Below are 12,953 nucleotides of genomic sequence, written 5' to 3'. Positions count from 1 at the left end.
TAGATATGATTTCCGCAAACATACATCGATGACTCACAGTAGCTTCCCATCGGGGGGCCCTTGTCTTAACTTTAAGACATTACCTCGCACTCGTTTTATAAATAATTTCGTTGCCTGATATTTCTCCAACGTAAGACTAAAAAACAGAAAAATAAAATAATAGTTTAAAAACTAAAAAAACACGCTTTCGTAGCAAAATGAACTAAAAAGTGAAAAATAATCTTTGGATGATAGTAGTTGACCAATCACTTAATTTTAATGTAATACAAAAAAGCGCGGTTGGCTTCTTATCAGTTGTCTTGAATTTCTTCCATTTGTTGTCCAAGCAAAAATGTAAATAGACAGCACCCCACGCTTTTTTGTATTACAATAAAATTTAAGTGATTGGTCAACTACTACGCTCTTAATTCAAAAGAATGAAAAAATAACTCTTAAAAAGAGTGAAATCTATTGCGGGTGCATTCATTCTTTCTGAGTGCTAGCTTTATCGAAAAAAGACGCTTTACGAAAAAAACCAAGACTAAAACTTTTCCTTATTGGCGGGAAATTCGGAAACACTCTTTTGAAGAGCGAAAAATAAAAACATTCTTTAAAAGAAGGACTCAAAAGCATTTTCATTGGTTCGATTCTGTCACGTGATTTTGTTTAGATAGAATCTTCTATACCTCCACGTTAGGCTTAACTAACGTTGGTCGCGAATACGAAGTAGATGTCGCTACCTGAATGTCTTCATTTAATGAATTAAAACACTATTTGTTGCCGAATGAGGATTCTGAAGGAAATGCACAAAAACTGAATGGTAAGTGCGAAGAATTTTCTTTTTTATTGAAACTTGTAACTGTTAATATTTCTTGAACTGCTATATCGTTACAAATCATCCACGTGCAATGTTACGGCGAACTTTTTGTAACTTTTTCTTCCAAATTAATGAAACTGTTATCAACAATTTTATTTCGGTCATCGAATAAAAAATATGACATTTGAAACAGTCGTTACCATCTTTGGTGTGTGTGTACTGTATATATATTTTAGGTAGGTGTTACAGACCCGACCATGCGCAAATTTATAGGTCCGATACCGAATCCGCTCCCGATGGTCGGAGCTCCAACCACTGCTTATATTTTAAATTAATCAAACATTGTTTTTGTGTATAATAAACTTTAAAGAGTATCATAAACTTTGTATAATACACTCATTCATATGTGTAACGGGCCATTCATCAATTCAGGGTCCTGAGGGGGGAGGGAGAATTCTCTACATACCCTTGCTTGGAGAGGGGGGTTGGTGGATCCATTCTTACGGTGATATTTTCCAAGCCGATATTTTATATTAGAAATCCGCGGTCAAGTGGTTTGGCAAATATTATATTTCATTTGCTTCAGGAAGGTAAAAGTGTGTATTATAGGATGAGCTGTTTTTTACTTGTGTTTCAAAGAATGAAACGTGTAAAATATAATAAAAGAATCGCACTGTGTTTTGCATGTGTTATTTTTAATTATTATCGCATCATATACAAAAATTATTTGTCCAAAAACGTTCGGTCTAGATTCCTTACAGTAAACATTTCTTTACTCAAAAATGTTTTTGAAAAAATTAAAAAAAAAATGATATTTAATTTAAGAACAATCCCAGTGATGTAATATTTGTTATTATTGTGAAGGAAAAAAAAAGAATCTTACGTAAGATGGGGGGGGGGGAGTCTTACATACCCTTACATAGGGGGAAGGGAAGGTCAAAAATTGCCAAAATTGTCCTTACGTAATTAATGAATGGCCTCGAAGAAACAAAATTGAATTCAAACGTATCTTGTCACAATTTATGAGTGACTTTTTAAATTAATTTGAACTGATGTAACTTTTAAAACATTATTAATGTTAAAAGGCACACCGAGAATATCAATATAGAGTTTCAAAATTTTAAATCTTTTTATTTGGAACTGTGTGGGTTTTTTTAGTTTTATTTCAATCTTTAGATTCGGAAATGTACGTAATATTGCACGTGGGTGATTTGTAACGATATACGAGTAGTTCAAGAAATATTACCAGTTAAAGTTTTAATAAAAAAGAAAACTCTTCGTACTTACCATACAGTTCTTGTGCATCCTCTTCTGAAACACTAAAAACATTTTTTTTTTCATTTTTTAAACTGAAAAACTAATTTTTTTTTTTCAAATGAAATAAGTTTTAAAAACAGTTTGAAATTCAAATACACAGCATAAGCACATGAAAACACGTTTAAAAAACAATTTCACCAAAGGAGAGTGAAATGATTTTGCCTATTTTATTCTAAAAAAGAGTGAAATAGCGGCTTTCCAAAACGGAAAGCAACCACTCATTTAGGATATTAATTTAGTCTTAAAAAGAGTGGAAAACACTTATCAAAAGGGAGCGAAATTAGCTTATCCAAAAGGAGTGAAAATAACCGCTCCGCAAAAGGAATGATATTCACTCCTATAAGGAAAGTGCGTTTTCGACACTGGAAAGGAGTGAAAATTTACTCAGTCTGAGTTAAAATCGCTGGAATTTTTTAAGAGAGTATCATCCAAAGATTATTTTTCACTTTTTTGTTCATTTTGCTACGAAAGCGTGTTTTTTTAGTTTTTTAAACTATTATTTTTTTTACTGTTATTAAACACTTTTATTGTACTTGGCCTGATTGTCACGGAGAAATCTGAGGCATGTTTTTGCTTATATCTCTGCAACCAGACCACTAATAGACTTCGGGATTTCACTAAATGATTTGCTTAATCATGAGGTACAACTTAACGCTGAAAAATTAAAATTCTAAAACAGAATCATTATTTCGGTTTGGATGGAAAACAGCAAATTTCATTTAATTTCTCCATTAAACGTTTAAATATAAAATCCATTACTACAAATTTTGTTGCCTCGATACAGTAATAGATATTTAAATGATTCTAATTAAATTAGCACACAAACAAATCCTAGAGAGGGACAAGGATTCATTTTTAGTGTCAAATGCTTAAAGTTTTAGACACGTGTCTATATATATATATATATATATATATATATATATATATATATATATATATATATATATATATATATATATATATATATATATAATTTCTTTTATATATGAAAAAAAGTGAAATTTTGTGATGGTAACATTATTCTATTTTTGAAATATATATTTACACTAAAAAAAAATAAAACAACAGATTTTTTTAATACAAAGCACTTTTCATAATGCTCTCAAAAGGACAAAATAACTTTTCTGGGTCAGAAAGGACAATATTTAAGCATTCCTGTAGTTTTCAATTATTCAAAAAAAAAAAAAAAAAAGACTCCACAAACGACAAAAAGTGCGGCTCAAGACATTTCAAACCTAACTTTCCCAGAAAAATAAGCATGTTTCAACACTCAAATTTATGAGAGTTAGATAAGGGTAAGAAATTCCCTACCTGATTTGAGCCGCATTTTTCCTCGTTTGTGGAGTCATTTGTTTTGGAATAATTGAAAACTACAGGAATGCTTAAATATTGTCCTTTCTGACCCAGAAAAGTTATTTTGTCCTTTTGAGAGCATCATAGAAAGTGCTTAGTATTTTTTTTTTTTAAATCTGTTAATGTTTTTTTATTATGACATTTGTTCCTTCATTTTACATTTGTTCGCAATAGTTTTCATAAATTATACAATTTTTGTACAAAATTATTACGTTTGTAAACGAAACAGTAAGTTTTCAAGCCTTTTTTGAGCAATTTCAAATACCGGCATTAATATACCAGTATTCCGGTATCATGTTTTAAAAATACCGAAGGCTGGTATTGAATTTTCGGTCCTGTATTTCAATCAATAACCCTAGTGTGCTATGATACGAGAATAGTCGTATTAGTTGTTGTGCGATTAACCAGTTTTAAGTGATTGACTTTTATTTTACGTTAACCCAGGAACTAAGTGTTGTATGACGGACCTGATTTAAAAATGATTGAACCGTTGTTTGTGTTCATCGCAGTATTGACTGTTCTGTGACTACGACCCCTCAGTCACAGTCACAATCAATCAATCACGGTTCAATCATTTAAAAATGATTGAAAATGATTCAATCAATTAAAAATGATTGAACCGTTATTTGTGTTCATCACAGTATTGAATGTTCTGTGACTACGACCCCTCAGTCATAGTCACGATCAATCACGGTTCAGTCATTTAAAAATGATTGAACCGTTGTTTGTGTTCATCGCAGTATGGAATAATTTTAACGAATCATCAGACAAAATTTGCCGAATTATGATAATTTTCCCGAATGTCGGACAAAATTTGTCGAAGTGATTATTTTTTGCCGATTTGTCTCTGACAAAATTTGCCAAAGGATGAAAATTTTACCGAATAGTCAGACAAAATTTGCCGAATCTTAATGTACTAGAAAATTGCCCGTCAAGATATGATGAGTGAAAATTGCTTCTACATTTGAACGAAGCCATTGCCTGTTTGGTAAGAGTTTGATAATTGAAATTTTAATCCGAACTCCAGTGGAAGTTTAGGGATAATCCAGTGGATTAACCCTAAACTACAGTAGGCAGAGTTAATTGTTTTGGTTTCTTCGTTTTTCTAAAATGAAAGTCTTACCAGTAAAACGGTTAAGTTACCGGATCGAGTTCAGCCTTGTCAAAATAAAAACCTTTCCCTGCATGTTAAACATTACGAAAACATATTATCAAATGATAATGCCGTGGCACGAGTTTCTTTGTTGAAACACGCGGGTTACTCGATCATCGGCGAAAAAATGGATAAGAGGATGAGAAATAAATTTGAAAAGAAAATTGGCGCCAAACTTCCAGATGTACTTGCCTCGTGGTCCGGGCTTCTCCACGTGAACTTGAACTCGTTCACTTCGCTGGGGATGACGGGAAGGTACTTCTCGAAGTTGGGGTCCAAAATGTAGGGCAGAACGGCGGCGTCCGTGATCACGAAGATGTCCATTGGGAAACCTGGAGAAGAGCACAGATTATAAGCCAAAAAAAAAAAAAAAAAAATCAAAATATGCACTAAAGTTTTTATTCATGCAATCAAAAGTTTTCACGCCTAAATAAAAACACGAGATAATCTTTCTGTTCTTAATTTTTTACTTCCTTTTACAAAAAAGGAAGTATTGTATTCGCGAAAAAAAATTTCATTAAAAAATCGGGCTTAATTTCTATTTTGCTCAAACCCGAATGAATGTTGGTTTTTTTTTCGACTCGACCACACGTGGATATATGCCGTGGAACGTACAGACACCCGAAATATCCATTTTGACGATCCCCGAGTTAATGACAACGATTTTTCTCGTGGCGTCTGTATGTACGTATGTATGTATGTATCTCGAATAACTCAAAAACGGTATGTCCTAGAAAGTTTAAATTTGGTACGTGGACTCCTACTGGGGTCTAGTTGTGCACCTTCCCTTTTGGTTGCATTCGGATGTTCCTAAGGGGGTTTTTGCCCCTTTTTTGGGGGGAAATCATTGTTAATTTCGATGTAAACTCAAGTGGTGTTATCATTTGGCGGACACTTGGCGATATATCGCCAGTCTTTTGTTCGCCAAGTTTTGTCACCAACTAGGCGACGAATTTGGCGATTTTTTTTTTTATCTGGTATCGATTTGGCCACTGTTGTTGATATTTAGAGAGTAAACTATTGAATCACATCAAAACTTGCCAATAATGGGAAAATGACATTAAATTGGAGTAAAAGGAAGTCATTTGATGCACACATCAGCTCGTTTATTATTTAGGGGTTCGGCGGGTAAGTTTCAATTTTTGACGCCAATTTGCCCAAAAAATAGTTTGGTCGTTAATGTAGGGTGGTGTCAGCTACCGTTGAGTGTTATCGGATGTGTCCCACTTCTTATTTATTATTCTGTTAGTCAAAACGGCGATTAAGAGAGACGTGTTTTTAACACTTTATGGTTGTCCCTCCCCTCTGTCACTGGACTTGACACCACGTGTTTTTTTCCTGTTGGGATATGTAAAGGATTCTGTGTTTACACTCCACTTACCTGCTAATATTGGCGAATTGAAAAATTGAATCACTGAGGCGTCAGGAGATGGATTAATGCATAGAAGGTCCTTAGTACGTAGAACATTTAGGAAGGAAAAAAAGTGGTTTTGTACTTAGCATTTTTACGCTTAAAAAAAGTGCGTCGGAGTCGGATTGGTTTTTGGGGTAAAAGAGTCGGAGTAGAGGCAGTCGAAGGTTTTAAATCAGTGTCAGGGTCGGTCATTTTCCCTCTCAGTGCCGCGAGTGCTTGCGGAGTCGGAATCAGGACTGATTTTGGGGGTAAAGGAGTCGGAAGTCGGACTGATCTGGGGTAAAGGAGTCGGAGTCGGACTGATTTGGGGTAAAGGAGTCGGAGTCGGACTGATCTGGGGGTAAAGGAGTCGGAGTCAGACTGATCTTGAAGTAAAGGAGTCGGAGTCAGACTGATCTTGAAGTAAAGGAGTCGGAGTCAGACTGATCTTGAGGTAAAGGAGTAGGAGTCAGACTGATCTTGAAGTAAAGGAGTCGGAGTCGGACTGGTCTTGGGGTAAAGGAGTCTGAGTCGGATTGATCTCGGGGGTAAAGGATTCGGAGTCGGACTGGTCCTTGGGGTAAAGGAGTCTGAGTCGGACTGATCTCGGGGGTAAAGGATTCGGAGTCGGAATGATCTGGGGTAATGGAGGTCGGAGTCGGACTGATTTTGGAGTAAAGGAGTCGGTGGTCTTGGGGTAAAGGAGTTGTACTGATTTTGGGGTAAAGGAATCAGACTGATTATGGTGTAAAGGACTCGGAGTAGAAGACTTTAAACTTTCCGGAGTCCTAAAAATCTTTTTTGTAACCTCGCCATTCTTTTGAATCCCTGAAATAGTCCCAAATGATGGGGCCAACGAACGGACAAAAACACTCAGGCAGCACATTTTTTTTTTTTATGAAGAACAAAATTATTTTTCGCAACATTATTTCAGGAAGGGAAAACTAAAACTGAGTGAAAAACCCAGAAAAAAGCAGTGGCATAGCTAGCATGGGTGACACCCAGGGCGGTCACTTGTCACTTGTGTGTGCCCCCCCCCCCTCCTACAGACACAAGAGAAAAAAAACATGAAAACATGAAGTTCATGCAATTTAGAAACAACTAAGTTTGTGGTTTAACGAAATTTTAACTCGCCTTATGTACAAAAAATAGATAAGAGTGGGGGGGGGGGTTTGGGGGTTTACCCCCGGAAAATTTCCAAATTTTTAGTCTTAAAAATGCATTTTAGCTTCATATTAAAATAAAATTGCAATTCCACTTAGGGTATCGCTCCCCAGGTGGGTGACACCGAGGCGAACCCCCCCCCCTCCCGTAGTCACGCCACTGAGCCACTGACATACAGTTGTTTTGAGAATGTGCCACTGTAATCGAAAATTGGCAAAACCGGGGTTTTAATTTGAAATTCAGAAGAACCCCTCCTACCCTCTCCTTGCCAAAAGAATAAAACCCGCTGCCGCTGTTCGCGCGTAAAAACAGCGACTCGCAAAGAAAAAAAAAGAGATGCTGGGGGGGGGGGGGGCTCCGAAAGTGAGAGTGGAGAGACGGTAATAGAGTGGTGGTGTCTTGATTTTCCCTCCCTCAGATGTTGTCTCACGTCGGGAGGTGTGATTATCTCCCCTTCCACACTATATTTATCTCGCGGGGTTGCCGCACGCTTTGGCGAGCAACGGCGCTCGCCAAGCAAACGGGACTTTGCGCCAAATGAATTGAAGTCACTTTTTGGGGAACGATCAGCGCCCGATTTCGGCGTTCGCCCGTGAACCCGGCTGAGGGACCCCCCCCCCCCCCCCCCCCCCCCCCCGCCCTGGCTTGGAAGCCTATAATTATAAACTTCTTTTCCAAAAATAAATGTTTTCAATTGTTTCGCACTTTTGAATTTTACTAAATATTTTTTTTCTCGAGCGTAAATTTCAAAATTGAATTCTTATTGCTGGCACTGTTTCAACAAGCTTTATGAGCTCAATTCTCAACTCCAGAGCTCGAATACGCTACCTTGCGGTGATTAACAATATAAAGAAAAAGGTAAAACATTCCATTCCACGTGTTTTTTTTTTTTGGGGGGGGGGGGGGGTAAATTACAGGCTTCAGACAGTTTGTGATGAAATGTAATTTCAGAAGAATAGAATAGAAAAGAAAGATTCCCACAAACACGATGAAAAATAACTGTCATTCGCTAAGCGTCAAAGCAAGTTATAAGTTATGGCATTTGTTTGTTTTACCTTTTTCATCCGCCATAAGACAGTGACTTCAGCGCCCCCTATAGCTTATTGGAGTTGCGAATAGCTTTTAACAGAAAGAAACAGTTGTGCAGACGATTTTTATTTATTTTTTAAATTTAGTTTTGAGGATTTTTTTTTTTTTTAATAAGAAATGATATTTGTTATTTATTTATTTTCTAAAGTATATTTATTTATTTCTTAATTTTTGGCAGCAGGGGAGAAATAAAATCCAAAGTGCTTTATTTTTACCCTGAAGAAAGAGCTACAAACAATTTTTTTTTTTTTTTAAGTATTCATTTTGGTAGGTTTTTTATTTATACATTTTTTAAGTTTTAATTATTTACTTTTATTTTTTGCCTTCTTTGCTTTTTATCTAAAGAGATTTTAGTTTTCTAAGAAGGTACTAATGATAAAATGTTTTACATTTTTCAAAAAATGTTTTCGAAATAATCAAATAGAAGTTTCAAATGCTATATGCTAAAGGATCTTGCAAAAGAAAACTAAAAATCCGAAAGAAAATCAGTATTGCACTCTGCACCACTTTTTTCTTTTTTGGAAGGGGGGGGGGTGGAAGATACGACATTGATCTTGGGGATTGGATTGCACGTTCTTCGATTGGGCCATGAAGGGTTGCACAGGGTACCTGGGGCTAGAATACAGTCGAGTTCCGACTTACGCGAGGGATGCGTTCCAAGACCCCTCGCGTAAGTTGAAATTTCGCGTTGTGGAAAAATATATGCATATAAATTTTTTAAAGCATACCAAATACTTTTAGGCACTTATAAACACCCCTCAAACTGCGCTAAAGCATTCCTTAACCATTACAGTTTCTTCCATTAAGAACTGAACTTTTACTGTATTTAAAAAATTAGTATGTTGTGGCCATCACGAAACTTTCTTCTATATTTTTCTTTTTTTTTTTCTGATCCCTCCCCATGCTTGACGAGGAAGCAATATTCCCAACAAAATTACACATGCAAAAACTTGACGACCATCCCAATATCTGAATTATTGCAAGAGCAAAGCAAAGAGCGAAAATTGAAAGTTATTTTAAAAGCCTTGCTTGAATTAATTACAAATATTTTATTTGTTAACAAACATAAGATGGCAAGAGTTAAAAATTTTAAATCATTGAGATAATATTTCCGATCATTTCCATACAATTAAAATCACGAGAAATACGCAGACGACAATCTATTACGATTTATCTTTCTTATTGTTGCATTAATCAAGCTATTTTTATTCGCAAAAAAAAAAAAAAAAAAAAAAATCAACACCTCTTGGAGCGATTTTCGTCAAAATTGAACCAAAGCCTGTTTACGTATGGATTCACATATATTCCAAATTTCAACCAGAACGTAGCATTACTTCTTGAGATAGGGCACTCAAAAAGGAAAAAAAGAACGGGCGATTGCGCTACCCCCTTTTTAGCTGTTGACACCAAAATAAAATCAGCTCTTATACCCACTAAAGACTACTTGCCGATAAATTTTTCTTTTATTCCGTTCATTATTTCTTGAGATACAGCAGTCACGATCGACGACAAAAAACGTTCTATAGCTCAACCCCCGTTTGAGTTATTGACACCAAAATTGAATCAGCACCTGTTCCTGTTGATGGCAACATATGAACCAAATTTTGTTTGATTCCGCCCGTTACTTCCTGAGGAATAGCAAGCACGCGTAACTCAAAAAACGTCCCATTGCTCCACCCCCCTTGGAGGAATTCGCGCCAAAAACAAATGAGCACAAGTTCACATAGGGGCACATATGTGTACCGAATTTCGTTCCGTTTCATGCGGTAGTTTTTGCTGTAGAGCGACCACAAAAACGGATCACACACAGATGTGACACACACGGACACACACACACACACACACATACACACACAGAGACAGACAGACATTTTCCAAAAATAGTCGAAATGGACTCAGCACACCTCAAAACGTTCGAATCCGTCAAAATTCGAAAATTTGCACGAATTTAATACTTTCTTCTGTATATTAGATATAGAAGAAAGTAATAAAAAACTTATTCAACATGAAATACGTAAGATGCTCAAAATGAATGACCAATGGGAATAAAAGATATAAAATAAAACAACACGGTACGCACTGCATGCAATAAAATTAAAATGATGCACAAAATAGTACTGTACAGCTGTACAGTAGATACAGTAGCAATATTGACGAGTTAAAAAATGAGGATACTAGTGATGATTTATGCTCCAAGATCGGATCGTTATTCTTATCTAATACATTTTTAAATACACTTCACCTTTTATTTAAAACGTTTCAAATTGTGGTTACATCTCCTTTACCTGATATTTTTATTAATCCACAATGCAAGAGAGCCGTAGCTTCCGTTTTCATAATTTTTACTTTGCTAGGCTGCTCTGCAAGCTTCAATATTGAAACTAAGTCCTAAACTTTTACGGACATCTTTCTGTTTTGACTTTTAATTGTACATATGGAAGATTCACTCATACTTATCGTCGCGCTACCTTCGACGTTTTGTAATTGTTCAAGCGTATCGAGAAACTTAGCCTTTTTAAATTTTTTTATCAGAAACTTTCTTTTTCTTCACATTTTCAAACTTTAGAGGAAGGTGACACTAAGGTGCCATTACGGTTATTTGATGCACTAGACTAGTTTGGCGTGGGAACTTTGGCGGTCAGTGATGCTCAAAGGGACGTAATAACATTCACGAAATCAATGTCTAGTAGCCAATAACGAAGCTGATACTTCCTCCTGAAAAAAATCATGTTGTGGGCGAAAAATTCGCGTTAGCTCTAAAATTCGTTACTCGTGAAAAACTCGCGTTATAGCCATTTCGCGTAAGTCGGATCGCGTTGTAGCGGGAGTCGACTGTACTAGGTTTTTAACCGGCATTTGCGACGGCCCAAGCAGCTGTATTGTCCAGTTGTCTTTATATTATAACTTACAATAGTTGCTTGAAGTATATCTGTATTTTCTGACTAAAGAGTGTTAATTCCGGCGACTGTCATGTTGAATAGAACGTTTTTTATACAACAAAAACAAATACAGTCGGTCCTCGATATAAGGTCACTCCACGGGACTTGACAAAACTGACCTTTTATGCGGGGTGACCTTATAACCGATTCATACATATATTTATTGATAAATAAAGATGTACTTACAAGGATGTATACATTAATTCTTTAAAAATTTAATACGTCTCAAAATATTAGTTAATTAAATTATAATAGTTGAATCGATTTGAACCAATTGAAATTTTTGGAATTAATAAGAAATTTTGAATTGCTTTTTAAAATTTTCATTTTGAATAAAACTGCATTCAAATATGCCCAAGCAAAGAACTGATGAGCAACTTCAAAATGTTCCAGGGGGTCAAAGTACATGTGCTCAATGCATATTATAACATGAAACAACAAAAGCCTTACCCACACGTATGGGAATACAGTCGGACCCGGATTGAACGAATTTCGCAATTTAGCGAATTTTCCTTCTTCCCCGATTAAAATGAAAGCAAAAGCCCCTATTTAACGAATAATAAACCCCGAATTAACAAATCATTTGAACCGACATTTTTTTTTTGTCAATTTGAGTTAGGAAATATTGGATAGTTTTCCAAAGGACATACAGTCGGACCTCAATATAAGGTCACCCCTCGGGACTTCACGAAACTGATCTTATAAGCGGGTTGACCTTATAACCGATTCATATCTATTCATTGATAAATAAACATTTAATTCATTAAATCACTTCAAAATTTAATATGTTCAAAACTATCAGTTAATTAGGTTATTATAATTAAATTGATTTGAACCAATTTAAATTTTTGGAATCAATGAAAAATTTTGAAATGATTTTTAAAACTTTCATTTAGAGTAAAGCTGCATTCAAATATCCCCAAGCAAACAACGGATGTGCAACTTACCTTACTTAAAATGACATAATACGGGACTGACGCGTTTTTTCTTTAGTTTAAGCACAATGGTTTCTAAGTATCTTGTGAAAGTTTTTTTCGACTTCTAATGACTGGTAAAAAAAATGCGATATGTCCATGCTGAGTGGGCCACGTTACTTGCTTCATATTTTAGCATCACTGTCGTAACACTCACTTTCTAGTGTTAATTTACAACGTTAAGAGGAACGAGCTGATGTGTGCATCACATGACTTCCTTTTACTCCAATTTAATGTCATTTCCCCATTACTGGCAATTTCAATGTGATTCAATAGTTTACTCTCGAAATATCACCAACAGAGGTCAAATTGAAACCAGATTTTAAAAAAATAAAAAAAAATCGCCAAGTTTTTCGTTAAGTTGGCGACAAAACTTGGCGACCAAAAGACTGGCGATATATCGCCAAGTGTCCGCCAAATGATAACACCACTTGAGTTTACATCGAAATGAACAATGATTTTCCCCCCAAAAAGGGGAAAAAGACCCCCTTAGGAACATCCGAATGCAACCAAAAAGGAAGGTGCACAACTGGGCCACACTAGGAGTCCACGTACCAAATTTCAACTTTCTAGGACGTGCCTTTTTTGAGTAATGCGAGATACATACGCACATACATACGTATATACGGACGGCACGAGAAAGTTCGTTGTAATTAACTCGTGGGTCGTCAAAATGGATATTTCGGGTGTCTGTAGGTTTATAGGCATAAATCCACGTGTGGTCGGGTCGAAAAAATAAACTCAACGGGGGTGAGAAAAATGGAAATGAAGGCCG

At 35.8% G+C, this 12,953-nt stretch overlaps 1 protein-coding gene across 1 annotated transcript in view; it reads right to left on the bottom strand.

Moving 5' to 3' along the window:
• LOC129220705 (protein shifted-like) overlaps positions 1-8,247 on the bottom strand; it is a 55,160-nt gene extending 46,913 nt beyond the window's left edge. The window contains exons 1-2 of the mRNA XM_054855135.1: positions 8,232-8,247; positions 4,812-4,951 (exon numbers count right to left, since the gene is read on the bottom strand). Coding sequence (XP_054711110.1) covers positions 4,812-4,951; positions 8,232-8,247 — 156 coding nt within the window. The remainder of the gene's footprint in view (positions 1-4,811; positions 4,952-8,231) is intronic.
• Between the last annotated feature and the right edge of the window lie 4,706 nt (positions 8,248-12,953).

This window comes from Uloborus diversus, chromosome 4, assembly GCF_026930045.1.
Source record: "Uloborus diversus isolate 005 chromosome 4, Udiv.v.3.1, whole genome shotgun sequence".
In the NCBI taxonomy this organism is placed as follows: domain Eukaryota; kingdom Metazoa; phylum Arthropoda; class Arachnida; order Araneae; family Uloboridae; genus Uloborus; species Uloborus diversus.
Note: the sequence above shows the minus strand (reverse complement) of the source record. Positions and strands in the feature narration are given on the sequence as shown.